Source organism: Rhinolophus sinicus, chromosome 16 (genome assembly GCF_057876585.1).
Source record: "Rhinolophus sinicus isolate RSI-liver-muscle chromosome 16, RSI-T2T, whole genome shotgun sequence".
NCBI lineage: Eukaryota > Metazoa > Chordata > Mammalia > Chiroptera > Rhinolophidae > Rhinolophus > Rhinolophus sinicus.
The window spans coordinates 74,739,486-74,760,036 of record NC_142516.1 but is presented as its reverse complement, the minus strand read 5'-3'; the positions used below and the strand labels follow the sequence as shown (position 1 = coordinate 74,760,036).

General features: G+C 39.3%; 1 protein-coding gene across 1 annotated transcript in view; it reads right to left on the bottom strand.

Annotated features, from left to right (window-relative positions):
• The window catches only part of LOC148755031 (uncharacterized), a 57,178-nt gene that overhangs the window by 12,507 nt on the left and 24,120 nt on the right, over positions 1-20,551 (bottom strand). The window contains 1 exon segment of the mRNA XM_088793423.1: positions 2,350-3,200. Within this exon segment, the coding sequence (XP_088649549.1) occupies positions 2,350-3,200 (851 nt within the window).

The following is a 20,551-nucleotide window of genomic DNA, read 5'->3' as shown; positions in this document are numbered from 1 at the left end:
TTGAGGGACGACCTTGACCTCACTAGCATCTTCCACCGAGGACTCAGCAAGCCTTACCCCTGGGACAAGTCCCGCATCCAGGCTGTCTCAGCAAGAACTTCCCAGCCCACAGGGCAGCAAAGACCTTTGCTTTCTTTGGCCTATGCTGGTTGGGGAACCGTCCACGTTTTCCCACTCCTCCACGGGGTCCAGCTGTCTGGAAACTGCTCCTCCTGGTCTTCCTCAGACTGAGTGTTCATACGCACAAACTGCTCGGAGAGCTTTGGCCAGCTCCATACCCTGCTTGCTGTGCCATTTGTCAAGCGGGGCGGCCTGCGGGGTCTCTGGTCCCACTCCCCACGTAAGAATGCAGGACATGGTGAGGCCAAAAAGGAACACCCACGGACCCATAGATAGGGGTCTCATACCACTATATTCTTGCTGGCGGCTGGTTTGGAGACATAGGAAACAGGAGCCACACAGTCCGCAACCCGCTGTCCACTTGTCTCTGCCAACCAACCTCACTCGCTAGCTGCAATCCACTCTTGCTAGCTCAGCCACCATCTTCTTGCTAGCCCCCATTTTTCTGCTAGCATAGCCACAGCAGTTATATTAGTGGCCAATGGCTCACTGGTTACAGCTGATGGCCAACTAGCCACAGCTGATGGCCATGCAATCACAGTTGGCCATTTACTACCTGAACCAGCACCTGTCTATGTGAGGCCGAGAGCCTGGGAACTGCTCTCCGGGGCTCTGTCCCCACACCTTCGTCTTTGTGAGGACACCAGAAGATGATGGCCATCTGTGAACCAGGAAGTGGATTCTCACCAGACACCAAATCTGCCAGTGCCTTGATCTTGGACTCTCAACTTTCAAGAAATGGGAGAAAAAATGTTTGCTATTGAAGCCAAGGAGTCTAACGGTATTTTTTTATAACAGCCTTGAACAGACTAATAGAGTTCTCTTCTATTTAGAGAGGACCTTCTCTAAGTTCTGCAATCTTTACTTTACCCTGACTTGTAAGTTTCCATACATTCATCTTTATGATTTCTCCCCTGTGAGTTCTCTGATGTTCTCAAAAGTGTCATTTCGGGCTAAAAGCATTCCAAATTTGTAAGATTTACAGGGCTGTTCATGTGTGAGCGCTTTCTTAGGTAATGTCCGGATGAAAGTTTTTCCATAGTTGTTACATTCATGTTTATTCTCTGTGAGTTTACTGATGCTCTCTGAGGTTTGACTTCTGGTGAAAAATTTCCCCACCTCTGTCACATTTATACGGATTCTCCCTGGTATGATCAATCAGATCAAAATATGCCACCCTGAAATTATGCCACTTTGGCAAAAGGATTCTTCTGAGCTGAAAGCCACTGAAAAATAGTAAACATAGAAAAACCCTTTCACTCTGTCTCCACCTTCCGAAAGGTAGTGTAGAAATCTCCCTTCATAAAAGTGTTCCCCATTCTCTCTCTGGTATAATCCAAAGGAGGCAATTCTTATCGCTGTAGATGACACCAACTAATATCCGCATAAACAAATCTTAATGAAATACTACTCATCTTCCATTGGTTTCCCCGTCTATATACTTTCCCACCATGTACCACCTGTTTAAGCTCGAAATAGTATTCCTTTGATCACTTGTTTGCAAATGGTATATAAGCCAGAAGGTCTGATCCCCTCTTTAGTTTCATTTGATTTATCTAAGACTCTCCACATGCATATGAAATAAACCATTTCCCTCCCACTGTTAATGTCTTTCAACTTGCAGGGTTCCAGCCATGGAACATAATAGAATACAAAAAAACAACAACAAAAATCGCTAATTTTTCCTCCACTTTGCTTTTCACGTCAGACAAGTCTCTGAACACTTTCCCACATTACCAAGTTTACAGGATTTTTCACCTTTCTGAGTTTTCTGATGTTCTCATAGGTGACAGTCATTGGTGAAATTGTGTAAATCACTACACTCCATTGTGAGAACTGTCTTCAATTTTGAGAGTTAAGTTGCAAACAAAAGCTTTTCTTCCTTAGTTACATTGGTAGTATTTCTTCCCTGCAGTCTCTGTCGTATTAGGAGGACTGATTTCCAAACAAAAATGTTCCCAAATTTCATACATTCATAGGGTTTTTCCTGAGTAAATTCTCTGATGTCCTTTGAGGTATGATATGAAAACGAAACTCTTCTAGATTCATAGGGTTTCTTTTCCGTGGTGAGTGTTCGGATGTGTTTCCAAGGTTTGACTTCTTCTTCAAAGTTTTTCTACATTCATTACATTGGTAAGACTTTAACCCTTTGTGATTTCTCTGATGTACCCAAGGCTTGATTTCTCGATTAAGTTTTACCACATTCATTAAATTCATAATGTTTCTCACCTGTGTGAGTTCTCTGATATTTTCCAAAACTGCTTTGTGGCTGAAAGTTTTTTCACATTTAGTACCTTTGCAGGGTTTCTCCCATCTAAGTTCTCTGATGTCTTCTGAGGTGTGACATGGAGTTGAAAGTGTTTCTGCATTCAGAACATTTGTAGGTCTTCGCCCCCGTGTGAGTTCTCTGATGACTTCTGAAGTGCGGCATGGAGATGAAAGCTTTTCCAATTCATTACATTCATAAGGTTTCTGCCGTGTGCGTTCTCTGATGTACTCTGATACGTGACATGGAGATGAAAGCTTTTCCACTTCGTTACATTCATATGGTGTGTCCCTTATGTGTGTTCTCTCATGTTTTCCAAGGACTGCTTTGAGGTTGAAAGCTTTCCCACATTCATTAAATTCATAGGGTTTATACCCTGTGTGAGTTCTCTGATGTACTACAAGGCTTGACTCCTCAATGTAAGTTTTATGACATGTATATCATTCATAAGGTTTCGACCCTGTGTGAGTTCTCTGATAAACTCCAAGGCCTGATTTGCAGCTGAAAGTTTTCCCACATTCAGTACATTCATATGGTTTCTTCCCTGCGTGAGTTCTCTGATGTTCTGTAAGGTGTGACATGCAGTGGAAATCTTTTCCACACTCATGACATTCATAGGGTTTCTCCCCTGTGTGAGTTCTATGAGGTACTCTAAGGCTTGACTTCTCACAATAAGTTTTACCACATTCATTACATTCATAGTGTTCCTCACCTGTCTGAGTTCTCTGATGTACTCTAAGGCATGCTTTCCAGGTGTAACTTTTACCACATTCAGTACATTGATAGGGTTTCTCTTCTGTGTGAATTCTCTGATGTACAACGAGGGATAATTTCCAGGAAAACCCTGTCCCACATTCATTACATTCATAAATAAACAGATTTTCCAAAATTTAACTTTACCTTGCTTAAATATAAATTCACTATTTGAGTTATGAGATATTAATGATATACTGTGTTGCCTAATTGAAAAAATGAAAACAATTACATTCTATCCTTTATGTTAAACTCACAATACCCACATTTTATTGTAACTACTAATATCTAAACTTCGAAAGGTGCCCATTGTGGAACAGATTCCACTTTGGATTTAGTTGTCTAGGAATAATACCTTTTACCAGTATTCTAAAACTCACCTCGAAAACTCCCATTTAGAAAGTTGTCCTCTACTAACATTGGGTCTTTTTGTTCCAACTTCAAGATCACTTCTGGTTCTATAGCGCAATACCTTGTAAATGAGAAATAACTTAGGATGTGGGTTTCCTGTATGGGCTCTGATGATTCTGAATGTGAAGGAAGATTCAGATTTAAGAGTGGCACAGAAACGATACTCACTTGACCCCTTCTTTGGGGAGGTGAAAAACAAAAATATTTTCAGATGCTCAAAAGAACTCTCCTTAAACCCCTAAATCACAAACCTAAATAACATTAAGTTCTAACAAAGGTTCATGCTTATTAGCTACACAGAGAGAGAGCAAGAGCGAGAGCGAGAGCGAGAGCGAGAGAGAGAGAGAGAGAGAGCGCAAGAGTGTGCAAGCAAGCTATGGAGATCTACAAAAGGGTCCCTTCAATCTTTACTTGGATACTAATTTGTGGACACATGTCAGGAAACTATGTAGGGGTGGGAAATTACCAGAAAAAAGTAGAATGGTAAATCACCAAAGCACACACAGAAGTGGGAAGTTTACATTTCCAAAGTGGAGAGGCAAAGGATCTTCAGTAAGATACCTCACTAGAAACTGTAAAGGGCAGAAGGTAGTGGGCTGATATACTATAACTACTCACACAAAAGGACTATCAGAGAAGAATCAGGAAAATGATCTTTCAAAGATAAAGGCCAAACAAATATATTTCCAGATGAACAAAAATTGAGAGATGTTTGTTGCTAGCAGAGCCACCTTACAAGATACACAAAAGAAAGTTCTCTTGACTGATTTAAAAAGTAACTGTATAAAACAATGAATACATGTGTGCAATGTTCGGTTTCTAACAAACACAGATGCATTTTTATATTTCCCAATAAAACTATAAAAGACGTAAGTGGGAGTCAAGCTATACTAGACTAACGAAATACAGTAGTACCTCAGTTTTCGAGCATCACTGTTGACAAACATTTCGGTTTACATATGCCGTAAATTTTATGGATCCATGGTATCATTAGATAGTAAAATTCATGCTAAATTTGCTGTTTTAGGGGTTGATTTTAAAGGTCTGGAACAGATTAATCCATTTTGCATTACTTTCTATGGGGAAACCACACCTCGGTTTTTGAACATTTCAGAACTCAGACTTCCGGAACAGATTACGTTTGAAAACCATAATACCAAACAGTAACTGTAATACCAAACAATAACTGAAATGCACAGTAACAAATGAAGACAAACACAATTTAACAATATATTAACATATATAACAAAAATTAACATATAACAATACCACAAGAAGGGGGTAGGAAGAATAAACCTACATAGGAGTAACCTGTCTATACATCTCTAAAACTAAGTTAACATAAACTTGATGTAGATTCTGGTAAGTGCAGGTGTATGTGATAAATCCTAAGGGAATAACTAATGAAATAAACTCTAAAAATATTGTGTAAAATATCATTAAAGAAAGTAAAGTGTTACATTAAAAAATATTCACATACTACAAAACAACAGCAGAGAAATGGATGACCAAAATATGACACATGTAGAAAACAAAATTAAAAATGGGAGACAAATATTCAATCTTATAAGAAATAGCATTAAATGTGAAAGAACTAAGCAATCCAGACAAAAAGCAGAGATTGTCAGACTAGATTTAAAAAGAAAAACAACAACAAAAAAAAAAAAACAAAGATCAAACCACACTCAACTATATGCGGTCTAAGGACATACACATTAAATTGAAAGATACAAAGATATTGAAACTAAGAGGATGGAAGAAGATATTTCATGCAAAGAGCAACCATAGGAAAGCTATACTAATATCCAACAAAATAGACTTTAAATTAAAAAAAAAATGTTATTAGAGATAGAGACATATTTATAATGACAAAAGAGTAAATCCATCAAAAAGATGTTACAACAATTATAAAAATATACGCATCCAAAAACTGAGCCCAAAATACATAAAGTTAAAACCGTCAATTGAAAGGAAACATAGACAATTAAACAATAACAGATGGAGACTTCACTATCACTCTTTCAATAAGGGATAGAGTAACTACGTAGGAAACAGAAGATTTGAAAAACACTATCAGCCAATTAAAGCTAACAGACATATATATGGCACACTCCATATAACAGTAGCACAATTCACATTCTTCTAAAATGCACATAAAACAGCCACCAGGATATGCCATTTATTAGGCCAAAAAACAAACTTCAATAAATTTAAAAGAAGAGAAATAATACAAAGTATCTTTCCTGACCCTAATGGAATGAAATCAGAAATCAGTAATGGAAAGAAATTTGGGAAATTCACAAATATGTAAAAATTGAATACCAGTGATCTAAGTAATTAATGGATCAGAAAGGAAATTGAAAATACTTTTTGATTACCAAGAGTGAAGGTACAACATACCAAAACTTATAGGATGAAGCAAAAACAGTGTTTAAAGGGAAATTTATAGCTATAAATAACTATAGAGTTGACTCTTGAACAACGCAGGTGTGGTGGGGCCCCAACCCCATGCAGTTGAAAATCCATATATAATAGGAGCTTCCGGAAAAATGGCGGCGTGAGGTGAGCCTCAGTAAAGCTCCCCTGGAATTTACAAAGAATCGAACAACAAAAACTCCACAAAGGACTCCCTGCACAGCAGACAGGCAAGACGAAGAGGCCCACTACCGACTGAAATCACCTACAGGTGGGAGATTCGCGCGAGTGGAGGGAGGAGGAAAGGGAGAAGTGCGCGGAGACGGAGCCGTGCGGGCGCAGGACGCAGACCTGGCTCAGTGCTCTGAGCTCGCTGCTTCCCGAAACTACCGCAGCTGCGAGTGAGGGAAGAACTCGGACTGCTAGGGCTCCGCCTGGGCTCCACAGGGCTGAGGGGACAGCATATACCACGGCTGAACCCAACGCTCACGGCAGAGAACTCGGAGTATAGACTGAGGGGAAAAGGCTGAAAACGGTGGTTTAAGCCCGCACTGCCGAGCAGAGGACGGAGCCTTAGGCACTGAGACTAGCTGCCCCCTCCCTCCCCTCCCAGAGCTCACCCCGCCCCCACCTGCCCGGTGCTAGAAGCGAAACAGTAGCAGTGTCAGATCAAAACAACAGAAAATTTGCTATTTTGAGAACTGTGGACCGCAGACACAAATTCACAGCCCAACTAGTTCCGGCAAAGGGGAGAGAGCTGTGGAAGGAAGACCGGCTGTGTTGGTGGTCGCCGCCATTGCTCTGGGCCACCTCTCACAACTCACCCCGCCCCTGACCCCACCTATCTGGGCGGATCCCTGCAGGAGTAAACAGAACTGCTGAAACATACGGGCTCTGAATCAGGAGCTGGAAGAGCTTTGGAACATCAAAAGCTTTCTGCATACCCACTGGGACACTGCGCCCTGTGACACAGATGAACTATTAACAGAGGAGAAGCCCGTCTCACAGGGAATCCCCCCATTGTGTGAGAAGTTGGAATAGTGCAGAGAAAACATAGCACTACCGTGTGGGAGAAGAAAAATAAGTTGCAGTTGGAGAAATAATAAAACATTCTACCAACAAGTACTGACAAACAAAAGAAAGACCGCTTTCTATCAACCTGTTGCAGAAGTCACTCCTGTAGATGTCTAGGAAGAGAAATAGTAAACCAGTAATCGCCATGAATAACCAAGGCAACAAGATAGCTCAGAAAGAAAGTGAAAAATCTCCAGAGAAGGCACTTAAAGATACAGAAATATGTGACTTAAATGACAGAGAATTCAAGATTGCAGTTCTGAAAAAACTCAACGAGATACAAGAAAACACAGATAGGCAGTTAAATGAACTCAGAAACTCAATCAAAGAACAGCATGAGCATTTTACGAAAGTGATTGAAATTTTAAAAAAGAACCAAAGAGAATTTCTGGAGATTAACAACTCAATAGAAGAAATTAAGAATGAAATAACCAGCTTAGGTAGTAGAGTTGACCAGATGGAGGAAAGAATCGGTGACTTCGAAGATAGAAACCTGGAAATGACACAGATGGAAGAAGAAAGTGACTTGAGAATTAAAAGAAATGAAAGAACTCTACAAGAACTTTCTGACTCCATCAGAAAGAGCAATATAAGAATGATGGGCATACCAGAAGGAGAAGAAAGAGAGAAGGGAACAGAGAATATATTCAAACAAATTGTCGATGAGAACTTCCTAAACTTGTGGACAGAACCGGACCCTCGAATCCAAGAAGCAAATAGAACACCTAGTTACCTCAATCCCAACAGGCCTTCTCCAAGGCACATTGTATTGAAGCTGTCTAAAATCAACGACAAAGAAAGAATCCTCAAGGCAGCCAGGGAAAAGAAGACGGTAACTTACAAAGGAAAGCACATTAGATTATCATCAGATTTTTCAGCAGAAACTCTACAAGCCAGGAGGGAGTGGCACCAAATATTCAAACTATTGAAAGAGAGAAATCATGAGCCAAGAATAATATATCCAGCAAAGATATCCTTTAGATATGAAGGAGGAATAAAGACCTTTCCAGATATACAGAAGCTGAGGGAATTTTCTAATACACGACCTGCACTACAAGAAATACTAAAGGAGGCAATTCGACCACCATCAACAGGGACAATTTGTGGCAACCAAAGCTCAAAAAGGGGGAGAGTAAAGGCCTGAACCGGAATACGGAAATGGAGAAAGTAAGCGTGCTGAAGAAAATGGAATACTCTAAATATCAAATTTTCTTTTACATAAACTTAAGGGTAACCACTCGAAAAAAAATCCAGAACTGAAATATATACTGTAATAAAAGAAGAAACAGAGGGAAACATCATAGAATACCACCACACAGAAATAATAGACAACAACAAAAAGGCAAAGAAACAATGGAGACACAGCCTTACCAGAAAACTATAGATAGAATGACAGGAAATCCTCACATATCAATAATCACCCTAAATGTAAATGGACTGAACTCACCAATAAAAAGGCACAGAGTAGCAGATTGGATCAAAAAACTAAACCCAACCATAAGCTGTCTCCAAGAGACACATCTCAGCTACAAGGACAAGCATAGACTCAAAGTGAAAGGGTGGAAATTGACACTCCAAGCAAATGGTACCCAGAGAAAATCAGGTGTAGCCATAATGATATCAGATGAAACAGACTTCAAGGTGAAAAAGATAACAAGAGACAAAGATGGACATTTCATAATGGTGAAGGGGACTGTACAACAAGAAGACATAACAGTCATCAATATTTATGCCCCCAATCAGGGAGCACCGAAATACACCAAGCAACTACTAACAGAACTAAAGGGAGAAATGGACAAAAACACAATTATACTAGGGGACTTAAATACACCATTGACAGCTATGGATAGACCATCCAAACAGAAAATAAATAACGAAATAGTAGCCCTAAATGACACATTAGATGAAATGGACATAATTGACATTTATAGAGCACTTCATCCTAAAACATCAGACTACACACTCTTTTCTAGTGTACACGGAACATTCTCAAGAATAGACCATATATTGGGACATAAAATCAGTCTCAACAAATTTAAGAAGATTGAAATCATACCATGCATATTCTCTTATCACAAGGCTTTGAAATTCGATATCGACTGTAAAAAGAAAGCGGGAAAAAACACAAATACATGGAGATTAAACAACATACTTTTAAAGAAAGACTGGGTCAAAGAAGAAGTTAGAGGAGAGATCAAAAGATACATAGAAACAAATGACAATGAAAATACATCCTACCAAAATTTTTGGGATGCAGCGAAAGCAGTTTTAAGAGGGAAATTTATCTCATTACAGGCCTATCTCAAGAAACAAGAAAACTCCCAAATAAATAACCTCATGTTACACCTTAAAGAACTAGAAAAAGAAGAACAAGTAAAACCCAAGGTCAGCAGAAGAAAGGAAATAACAAAAATTAGAGCAGAACTAAATGAAATAGAGAACAGAAAGACAATAGAAAAAATTAACATGACAAAGAGCTGGTTCTTTGAAAAGATTAACAAAATTGACAAACCCTTGGCTAGACTTACTAAGATAGAAAGAGAGAAGACACTGATTAACAAAATCAGAAACGTAAAAGGGGAAGTTATCACGGACACCACAGAAATACAAAAGATCATCCAAGAATACTATGAAGGACTATATGCCACCAAATTCAACAACCTAGAAGAAATGGACAAGTTCTTAGAAACATATAGCCTTCCAAGGCTGAACCATGAAGAACTGGAAAATCTAAACAGACCGATCACCAGTAACGAAATTGAATCAGTCATCCAAAACCTTCCCAAAAGCAAAAGTCCGGGACCAGATGGCTTCACTAGTGAATTCTACCAAACCTTCAAAGAGGATCTAATACCAATCCTGCACAAACTCTTCCAAAAAATTGAAGAAGAGATAGTACTCCCTAACTCATTCTATGAGGCCAACATCACCCTGATACCAAAACCTGGTAAGGACAGCACAAAAAAAGAAAACTACAGACCAATACCTCTGATGAATACAGATGCAAAAATCCTAAATAAAATTCTAGCAAATCGAATACAACAATGCATTAAAAAGATTATTCATCACGACCAAGTGGGGTTCATTCCAGGGGCACAAGGATGGTTCAACATCCACAAACCCGTCAATGTGATACATCACATAAACAAAATAAAGGACAAAAATCATATGATTATATCAATTGATGCAGAAAAAGCATTTGACAAGATACAACATCCATTTATGATTACAACACTTAATAAAATGGGTATAGAAGGAAAATACCTTAACATAACAAAGGCCATATATGACAAGCCCTCTGCAAATCTCATAATTAATGGAGAAAAACTGAAGCCCTTTGCTCTACGTTCAGGAACACGACAGGGATGTCCCCTATCACCTCTGCTTTTCAACATAGTGTTGGAAGTCCTTGCCAGAGCAATCAGGCAAGAGAAAGAAATAAAAGGCATCCAAATTGGGAATGAAGAAGTTAAATTATCACTCTTTGCAGATGACATGATGCTATATATAGAAAACCCTAAAGACTCCACCGAAAAGCTATTAGAAACAATCAACCAATACAGTAAAGTTGCCGGCTACAAAATCAACGCACAAAAGTCCATTGCCTTCCTATATACTAACAATGAAATCTCAGAAAAAGAAATACAAAAAACAATTCCTTTTGCAATTGCAGCAAAAAGAATAAAATACCTAAGAATAAACTTTACCTAGGACGTGAAAGACCTATATGCTGAAAACTATAAGACATTTTTGAAAGAAATTGAAGAAGACACAAAGAAATGGAAAGACATTCCGTGCTCATGGATTGGAAGAATCAACATAGTTAAAATGGCCATATTACCCAAAGCAATATACAGATTCAATGCAATCCCCATCAAAATCCCAATGGCATATTTTAAATAAATAGAACAAAAAAAATCATCAGATTTGTTTGGAACCACAAAAGACCCCGAATAGCCAAAGCAATCTTAAGAAAAAAGAACAATAATGGAGGTATCACACTTCCTGACTTTGGCTTGTACTACAGAGCTACAATAATCAAAACAGCATGGTATTGGCAGAAAAACAGACACATAGACCAATGGAACAGAATTGAGAACCCAGAAATAAAACCACATAAATATGGACAGATAATTTTTGACCAAGAAGCTAAAAACATACAATGGAGCAAAGACAGCCTCTTCAATAAATGGTGCTGGGAGAATTGGATAGCCACGTGCAAAAAATGAAACTGGACTGCTATTTGTCACCATGTACCAAAGTTAATTCAAAATGGATCAAAGACTTAAGCATAAGACCTGACACAATAAACTGCATAGAAGAAAACATAGGTACTAAACTTATGGACCTTGGGTTCAAAGAGCATTTTGTGAATTTGACTCCAAAGGCAATGGAAGTAAAAGCTAAAATAAACGAATGGGACTATATGAAACTTAAAAGCTTCTGCACAGCAAAAGAAACCATTGACAAAGTAAAGAGGCCACCAACTGAATGGGAGAAGATTTTTGCAAACAGTACCTCCGATAAGGGGCTAGTATCCAGAATATACAAGGAACTCATGCAACTCAACAACAAAAAGACAAACAACCCAATTGAAAAATGGGCAGAGAACCTGAAGAGACATTTCTCCAAAGAGGACATACAAATGTCAAGCAGACATATGAAAAAATGTTCAACATCACCAATCATCAGAGAAATGCAAATCAAAACCACAATGAGATACCACCTCACCCCATTCAGAATGGCTATCATCAACAAGACAAATAGTAACAAATGTTGGAGAGGCTGTGGAGAAAAAGGAACCCTCATACACTGTTGGTGGGAATGCAGACTGGTGCAGCCATTATGGAAGGCAGTGTGGAGGTTCCTCAAAGAATTACGAATAGAATTGCCATATGACCCAGCAATCCCTCTCCTGGGTATCTACCCAAAAGATCTGAAAACATTTAGAGATAAAGACACGTGTGCTCCAATGTTCATTGCCGCTTTGTTTACGGTGGCCAAGACATGGAAACAACCATAATGTCCTTCGATAGATGAATGGATAAAGAAGTTATGGTATACATACACAATGGAATACTATTCGGCAGTAAGAAAAGATGATATAGGAACATTTGTGACAACATGGATGGATCTTGAGAGAGTAATGCTGAGCGAAATAAGTCAGACAGAAAAAGCAGAGAACCATGTGATTTCACTGATTTGTGGTATATAAACCAAAAACAACAAAAGAACAAGACAAACAAATGAGAAACAGAAACTCATAGACACAGACAATAGTTTAGTGGTTGCCAGAGGGTAAGGGGGGCGGGGGGTGGGGGGTGGGAGATGAGGGTAAGGGGGACCGAATATATGGTGATGGAAGGAGAACTGACTCTGGGTGATGAACACACAATGGGATTTATAGATGATGTAATACAGAATTGTACACCTGAAATCTATGTAATTTTACTAACAATTGTCACCCCAATAAATTAAAGAAAAAAAAAAATCCATATATAACTTCTGACTTCCCAAAAACTCAGTCATCACTTGGTGTCCATGGGAGGTTGGTTCCACGGTGACCCCATCACACGGATACTAAAATCCACACATGGCGGTGACGTCATAGGAATGGCGGCAGCGGGGCACACTTTTTGAGTTCTCCGTCGGATCTTATCAGAAACGGGAAGCTTATAACCCATCAAAGGACTCTCTGCTCATCACGCAGAACAGCGAAGAGACTCGTGCAGGGATTACTTGCAGTTGGGGAAAATTGGGCGAGCAGGGGAAGGAAGGGAGTGGAGTGGAGACGCGCCACACTGGCGGCGGTGGGGACAGGGGGGTGGAATCGGCACTTGTGCCTGTGAAAATCCAGCCCACATCCACGGCTACAGATATGCAGGAGATCCCAGGACGGAGGAGAGCGCGGAAGCCAGGAGGTGGGCTCTTTGCCCTGCATCCCACAGCAGACTTCTCCCGCTGCAGGGGCAGCATATCCAGCATTTGAGGCAGTAACCTCAGCTGATACCTCCAGTTAAGCCTTAATCCGGACAAAGGACACAAACTCCATACCTGGGCCCCTCCCCCCGCTCTTCCGACCCTACCCCCGCCTTTCTAGAGACTTGATCTGGCCCCTGCACTAAGGAACAGTGGCAGATTACAGAGGAGCCTTGGTGCTCGGGCTCCGGGAAGACAGGCGGGCTGCTCTGGCCCAGGGAGGAGGCTGGGAGGAGTGTGGTTTTTGCTGGGCTGGGAGAGGGGGGAATCCTCCGTCCCCAGCCACCACCTTTTCTGGCCTGCAGGAAGGGTGTGACACAGCTGGGCTGGGAAAGAGAGGACCCCTCCTTCCGTCCCCAGCCCCCACCCTTTCTGGCCTGCCTAGGGCGGAGCAGTTACATCAGCGGAGGCACTCCCAGGGATCAGCAGTAAGCGGCAGACGCAGCTCCCAGCTTTCAGCAGCTGAGAAATCTCCTGCCCGCCACACACACACACACACACACACACACAGGGAAGAGGTGCCCTAAGACTCAGGAGAACTGGACACAGGGCTGGTGGTGCTACTCTCAGTGTGCATATGTGCAGGCAAGGGCAGAAACTGCACTGGCTTTGTAAAAACTACCGTCCAGACCCCTCAGCCCCACGCATCTAAAGCTGCAGTCCCAACGTCACTCTGGGCACCAGGTGACCGGCTCTACCTGCACAATACGCAGGGGACTCTGTGCTACAGCAGAGGACAACCTGGAGATTACTTGGTGGGCTTAAGCCATGACTGGCGCTGCTTTTTGTTCTGTTTTGATTTATCTTTATATCTTTGACATCTTTGCCTGTGTCGAGTGGGGGTTGTCGATTGTTTTTTACATGTGAATGTATTTGATTTTTTCTTTGTTGTTGTTGTTGTGCTTGGTGATTTGCTTTGTTCTGAAATTGCCCTACCAGGGCCCAGCTTAAGAGGCACAAGATTCAACATACCCAGAGGCCAACTCCAGACCAAACCAGAGTACTACCGGATTTGACCTACAAGTGACACACCCAGAGGGGATCCTTTACAGGCACAAGAGCCCATTGAGGCCAAACCACATTTAAGCGGTCAACCCTCACGCAGCAGAACACCCTGCAGTGGGCAGAGCCAAGTCTCACAACTAGTCAGCCTATGAGTTAACCCCACCTACTCACAAGTGAAAAGCAATTAAAGATCTTTTTTAACAGGACAATATACACAACACAAGAGTCACTTTTGGAGCACACGCAGAGGAGAAGAACGAAGTAGTACAAGTGAAATATAAAGGACACATACTACATACTAACCCAGCAAGAACTAAGAACTCCAGGGCATCTACCTAACACATCGAAGCAAACACAGAGAGTCAGCCAGAATGAGGAAACAAAGAAACATATCCCAAATAAAAGAACAGAAGAAACTTCCAGAAATGGAACCAAATGAAGCAGAGGTAACCAACCTATCAGAGACAGAGTTCAGAATACTGATGATAAGAATGCTTAAGGACCTTAGAGAGGATATCAAGAAGGATGTAGAAATCATAACGAACAACCAGTTAGAATTAAAGAACACAATTACCGAAATAAAGAACTCACTTGAAGGAATTAACAGCAGGTTAGATGAAGCAGAGGATCGAATCAGCGACTTAGAAGACAAGTTAGCAGAGATCACCCAAACAGAACAACAGAAAGAAAAAAGAATAAAAAACCATGAGGATGGTTTAAGAGACCTATGGGATAACATCAAGTGCAACAACAAGTGCATCATAGGAATACCAGAAGGTGAAGAGAAGAAACAAGGGATTGAGAACATATTTGAAGTAATAATGTCTAAAAATTTCCCTAACCTGATGAAGGAAACCAACATGCAAGCCCAGGAAGTGCAGAGAGTTCCAACCAGGATAAACCCAAACAGGTCCACACCAAGACACATTATAGTTAAAATGGCAAAGGTTAAAGACAAAGAGAGAATCCGAAAAGCAGCAAGAGAAAGACAGAGGGTTACATACAAGGGAACTCCCATAAGACTATCAAATGACTTTTCTGCAGAAACGTTGAAGGCCAGGAGGGAGTGGCAGGAGATACTCAAAGTGATGGAAAACAAAGGCCTACAACCTAGGTTGCTTTATCCAGCAAGGCTATCATTTAAAGTTGATGGAGAGATAAAGAGCTTCCCAGAAAAGAATAAGCTAAAGGAATTCATTACCACCAAGCCAGCATTGCAAGAAATACTAAAAGGACTTCTGTAAATAGAAGAAAGATGAAAACAATCTAACTACAAATTTTAAAACAGTAATAACTATGTACCTATCAATAATCACTTTAAATGTAAATGGATTAAATGCTCCAATCAAGAGACATAGGGTGGCTGAGTGGATAAGAAAGCAAGACCCTTGCATATGCTGTATACAAGAGACTCACCTCAGATCAAAAGACACACACAGCCTGAAAGTGAAGGGTTGGAGTAAGATATTTCATGCAAATGGAAATGAGAAAAAAGCTGGAGTTGCAATACTTATTTCTGACAAAATAGACTTTAAAATGAAGAAAATATTAAAAGACAAAGATGGGCACTATATAATAATAAAGGGATCAATTCGACAAGAGGACATAACCCTAGTAAACATTTATGCACCCAACATAGGAGCACCTAAATATATAAAACAGATAATGGCTGACATAAAGACAGAGATCAACAGTAACACTATCATAGTAGGGGACTTCAACACACATCTGACTACAAGGGACAGGTCTTCCAGATAGAAAATCAATACGGAAACAACAGCCTTAAATGATACATTGGACCACTTGGATTTAATCAATATTTTCAGAGCATTCCACCCCAATGCTGCAGAATACATGTTCTTCTCAAGTGCACATGGAACATTCTCCAAGATAGACGATATGTTAGGCCACAAAGCAAGTCTTGATAAATTTAAGAAAATTGAAATCATACCAATTGTTTTCTCTGACCACAGTGCTATGAAATTAGAAATGAACTACCGGAAAAAAACTGGAAGACACACAAATTCATGGAGGATGAATAATATGTTACTAAATAATGAATTGATCAATCAGGAGATCAAGGAAGAAATCAAAAGATATCTCGAGACAAACGAAAATGAAAATACAACGACCCAAAATCTATGGGATGCCACGAAAGCAGTCCTAAGAGGGAAGTTCATAGCACTGCAGGCCTACCTAAAGAAACAAGAAACATCACTAATCAACAGTTTATCTTCACACTTAAGGGATCTGGAAAAAGAACAACAAAATAAGCCCAAAGGGAGTACAAGGAAGGAGATAATAAAGATCAGAGCGGAAATAAATGAAATAGAAACCAGAAAAACAATACAAAAGATCAATGAATCCAAGAGTTGGTTGTTAGAGAAGATAAACAAAATTGACATACCTTTAGCCAGACTCATTAAAAAAAACAGAGAGAGGACGCAAATTAATAAAATCAGTAATCAAAGAGGAGAAGTGACAACAGACACCGCAGAGATACAAAAAATCCTAAGAAATTACTATGAGCAACTGTATGCCAACAAATTTGACAACCTGGAAGAAATGGACAATATTCTAGAGGCGTACAACCTTCCAAGGCTAACTCAAGAAGAAACAGAAAACCTGAACAGACTGATTACCACCAAGGAAATTGAATCAATAATCAACAATCTCCCAACAAACAAAAGCCCTGGACCAGATGGCTTTACAGGCGAATTTTACAGAACGTTCAAAAAAGAATTGTCACCTATTCTCCTCAAACTCTTCCAAAAAATCCAGAGGGAGGGAAGACTCCCAAACACTTTTTACGAAGCCACTATCACCCTGATCCCAAAATCAGACAAAGACACCACAAAAAAAGAAAACTACAGGCCGATATCGCTAATGAACATAGATGCAAAAATCCTCAACAAAATATTAGCGAACAGAATTCAGCAATACATTAAAAAGATCATACACCATGATCAAGTGGGATTCATCCCTGGTATGCAAGGGTGGTTCAACATCCGCAAATCAATTAATGTGATACACCACATTAACAAAATGAAAAATAAAAATCACATGATCATATCAATAGACGCAGAAAAAGCATTTGATAAAATCCAGCAGCCATTCATGATAAAAACCCTTAAGAAAGTGGGACTAGAAGGATCATATCTCAACATAATAAAGGCCATATATGATAAACCCACAGCTAACATCATACTCAATGGGGAAAAGCTAAAACCATTCCCCTTAAGATCAGGAACAAGGCAAGGTTGCCCACTTTGTCCACTTCTATTCAACATAGTGCTGGAAGTTCTAGCCACAGCAATCAGACAAGAAAAAGAAATAAAAGGCATCCAAATCGCTAAGGAGGAAGTAAAACTGTCGTTATATGCAGATGATATGATACTATATTTAGAGAACCCTAAAGACTCCACCAAGAAACTATTAGAGCTGATAGATGAATTTAGTAAAGTAGCAGGATACAAAATTAATGTTCAGAAATCAGTTGCATTTGTATATACCAATAATAAAACATCAGAAGGAGAAATTTAAAAAGCAATTCCATTTACAATTGCTCCAAAGACTATAAAATACCTGGGAATAAATTTAACCAAAGAAGTAAAAGATCTGTACTCAGAAAATTATAAGACACTGAAGAAAGAAATGAAAGAAGATACAAATAGATGGAAACACATACCATGTTCATGGATAGGAAGAATTAATATAGTTAAAATGTCCATACTGCCTAAGGCAATATACATATTCAACGCAATTCCTATCAAACTACCAACGACATTTTTCACAGAAATAGAACATAATCCTAAAATTTATATGGAACAACAAAAGACCCCGGATATCCTCAGCAATCTTGAGAAATAAGAACAAAGTGGGAGGTATAACAATACCTGACTTCAAATTATACTACAAGGCTACAGTAATCAAAACAGCATGGTACTGGCATAAAAACAGACCCATAGATCAATGGAACAGAATAGAGAGTCCAGAAATAAATCCATGCCTATATGGCCATTTAATCTATGACAATGGAAGCAAGAATGTACGGTGGGGTAAAGACAGTCTGTTCAATAAATGGTGCTGGGAAACCCGGACAGGCACATGCAAAAAGATGAAGCTGGATCACCTCCTTACACCACATACAAAAATAAATTCAAAATGGCTTAAAGATTTAAATGTAAGATCTGAAACCATAAAATTCCTAGAAGAAAATATAGGAAGAAACTTCACAGACATTACCCGGAGTAAGATTTTTACTGATATATCCCCTCGCGCGAGGGAAGTAAGAGAAAAAAATAAACATCTGGGATTACATCAAACTAAAAAGCTTTTTCACAGCAAAGTAAACCATCAATAAAACAAAAAGGGATCCTACTGAATGGGAAAAGATATTTGCCAATGATATATCTGATAAGGGGTTAATATCACAAATTTATAAAAAACTCACTCAACTCAACTCCAAAAAAATAAACAACCCAATTAAAAAATGGGCAGAGGACATGAAGAGACATTTTTCTAAAAAGGACATACAGATGGCAAACAGACATATGAAGAAATGCTCAACCTCACTAACCATCAGAGACATGCAAATAAAAACCACAATGAGATACCACCTCGCCCCAGTCAGGATGGCTATCATCAATAAATCAACAAACAACAAGTGCTGGCGTGGATGCGGAGAAAAGGGAACGCTGGTGCACTGTTGGTGGGAATGCAGATTGGTGCAGCCACTATGGAAAACAGTTTGGAGATATCTCAAAAATCTGAAAATGGAACTACCTTATGATCCAGCAATCCCACTCCTAGGTATCTATCCGGAGAAATCCAAAACTCCAATTCAAAAATCTTTATGCACTCCTATGTTTATTGCAGCACTATACACAATAGCCAAGACCTGGAAACAACCGAAATGCCCATCAGAAGATGACTGGATTAAGAAACTATGGTACATTTATACAATGGAGTATTACGCAGCCATAAAGAAGAAAGAAATCTTACCATTTGCAACATCATGGATGGACCTAGAGAACATTATGTTAAGTGAAATAAGTCAGAAAGAGAAAGACAAATACCATATGATCTCACTTATATGCGGAATCTAAAGAAAAGAATAAGTGAATGAACTAATCAGAGACAGTTTTGGAAACATGGAGGAAAAACAGAGGGTTGCTAGAGGGGCGGGGGGGTGGGGATAAGGGGAAGGTGAGAGGTTTTGAAAAATAGTCGGTAACCACAAGATGGTCATGGGGGTTTGAAAATTAATTTGGGGAACGTACAGAGGGATAGTGGATGGGGGAAGGGGGATTCACACAGTGTGAGGGACATAAATGATAAACGTCTAAGTTTTGCTTTGTCTTGTGCACCTGAAACTAATAAAAAAAAAAGCCTAAATGAACTTCAAAAATAAAAATAAAAAAAATAAAATCCACACATGCTCAAGTTCCCTATATAAAATAACATAAAACAATGCTACAGTCGGCCCTCTGCATCCACAGATTGTCAACCACAGACTGAAAATACAGTTTTCAATTCCCAGTTGGTTGAATCTACAAATGTAAAAACCTAGAGATGTGCAGGGCCAACTGCATATTTATTGAAACAAAATCCATGTATAAGTGGACCCATGCAGTTGCAACTCATGTTGTTCAAGGGTCTATGGTCTTAAAAAAGATCTCAAATCAACAACCTAACCCCTATCTTTATGCAAAGGAAAAACATAAGCAAACTCAACCAAAAGTAAGCACAAGAAAACAAACAACAAAGACTGGATTAAAAATACATGAAAAAAAAGAACACAAAATCAATGTAACCACAGTTGTTTCTTTGAAAAGATCAGCAAAACTGACAAATCTTTAGCTAGATTAACTACAGAATAAAGAGAGAAGACTCAAATTATTAATATGAGAAATGAAGGAGGTGATATTACTATTGACTATCCAGAAATAAAAAAGGATTATAAAGGAATATTATGAACAATTATATGTCAATATATTAGATAACATAGATAAAAGGGAAAAATTCCTGGAAAGACAGAAGCTACAGAAACTAACTCAAGAAGAAATACGAAGTCTGAACAGAGTTATCATAAGAGATTGGATCAGTAACAAAAACAATACCCACAAAGAAAAGCCCATGCCCATACGGCTTTAGGGCTGAATTCTACCAAACATTTAAAGAAACAAGAATACCAATTCTTCACATATTTTCCAAATGACAGAAAAGAGAATACTTCCTATATTTCTTATGAATACAATAGCAAAAATCCCCATCAAAATACTAGCAAAATGAACCTAGAAACATAGTAAATGTATTACACACCATGATCACCTGGGATTTATTCCAATTAGCAAGGTTGGTGTAACATCCACAAATCCATCAGTGTAATTCATCATATCAATAGAAGTTTAAAAACCACAGGATCATCTTCATAGATATAGAAAAAGCATTATGACAAAACTCAACACTCCTTCAAGATAAAAATACCCAACAAACTAGGAACACATTGGAACTTCTTCGATCTGA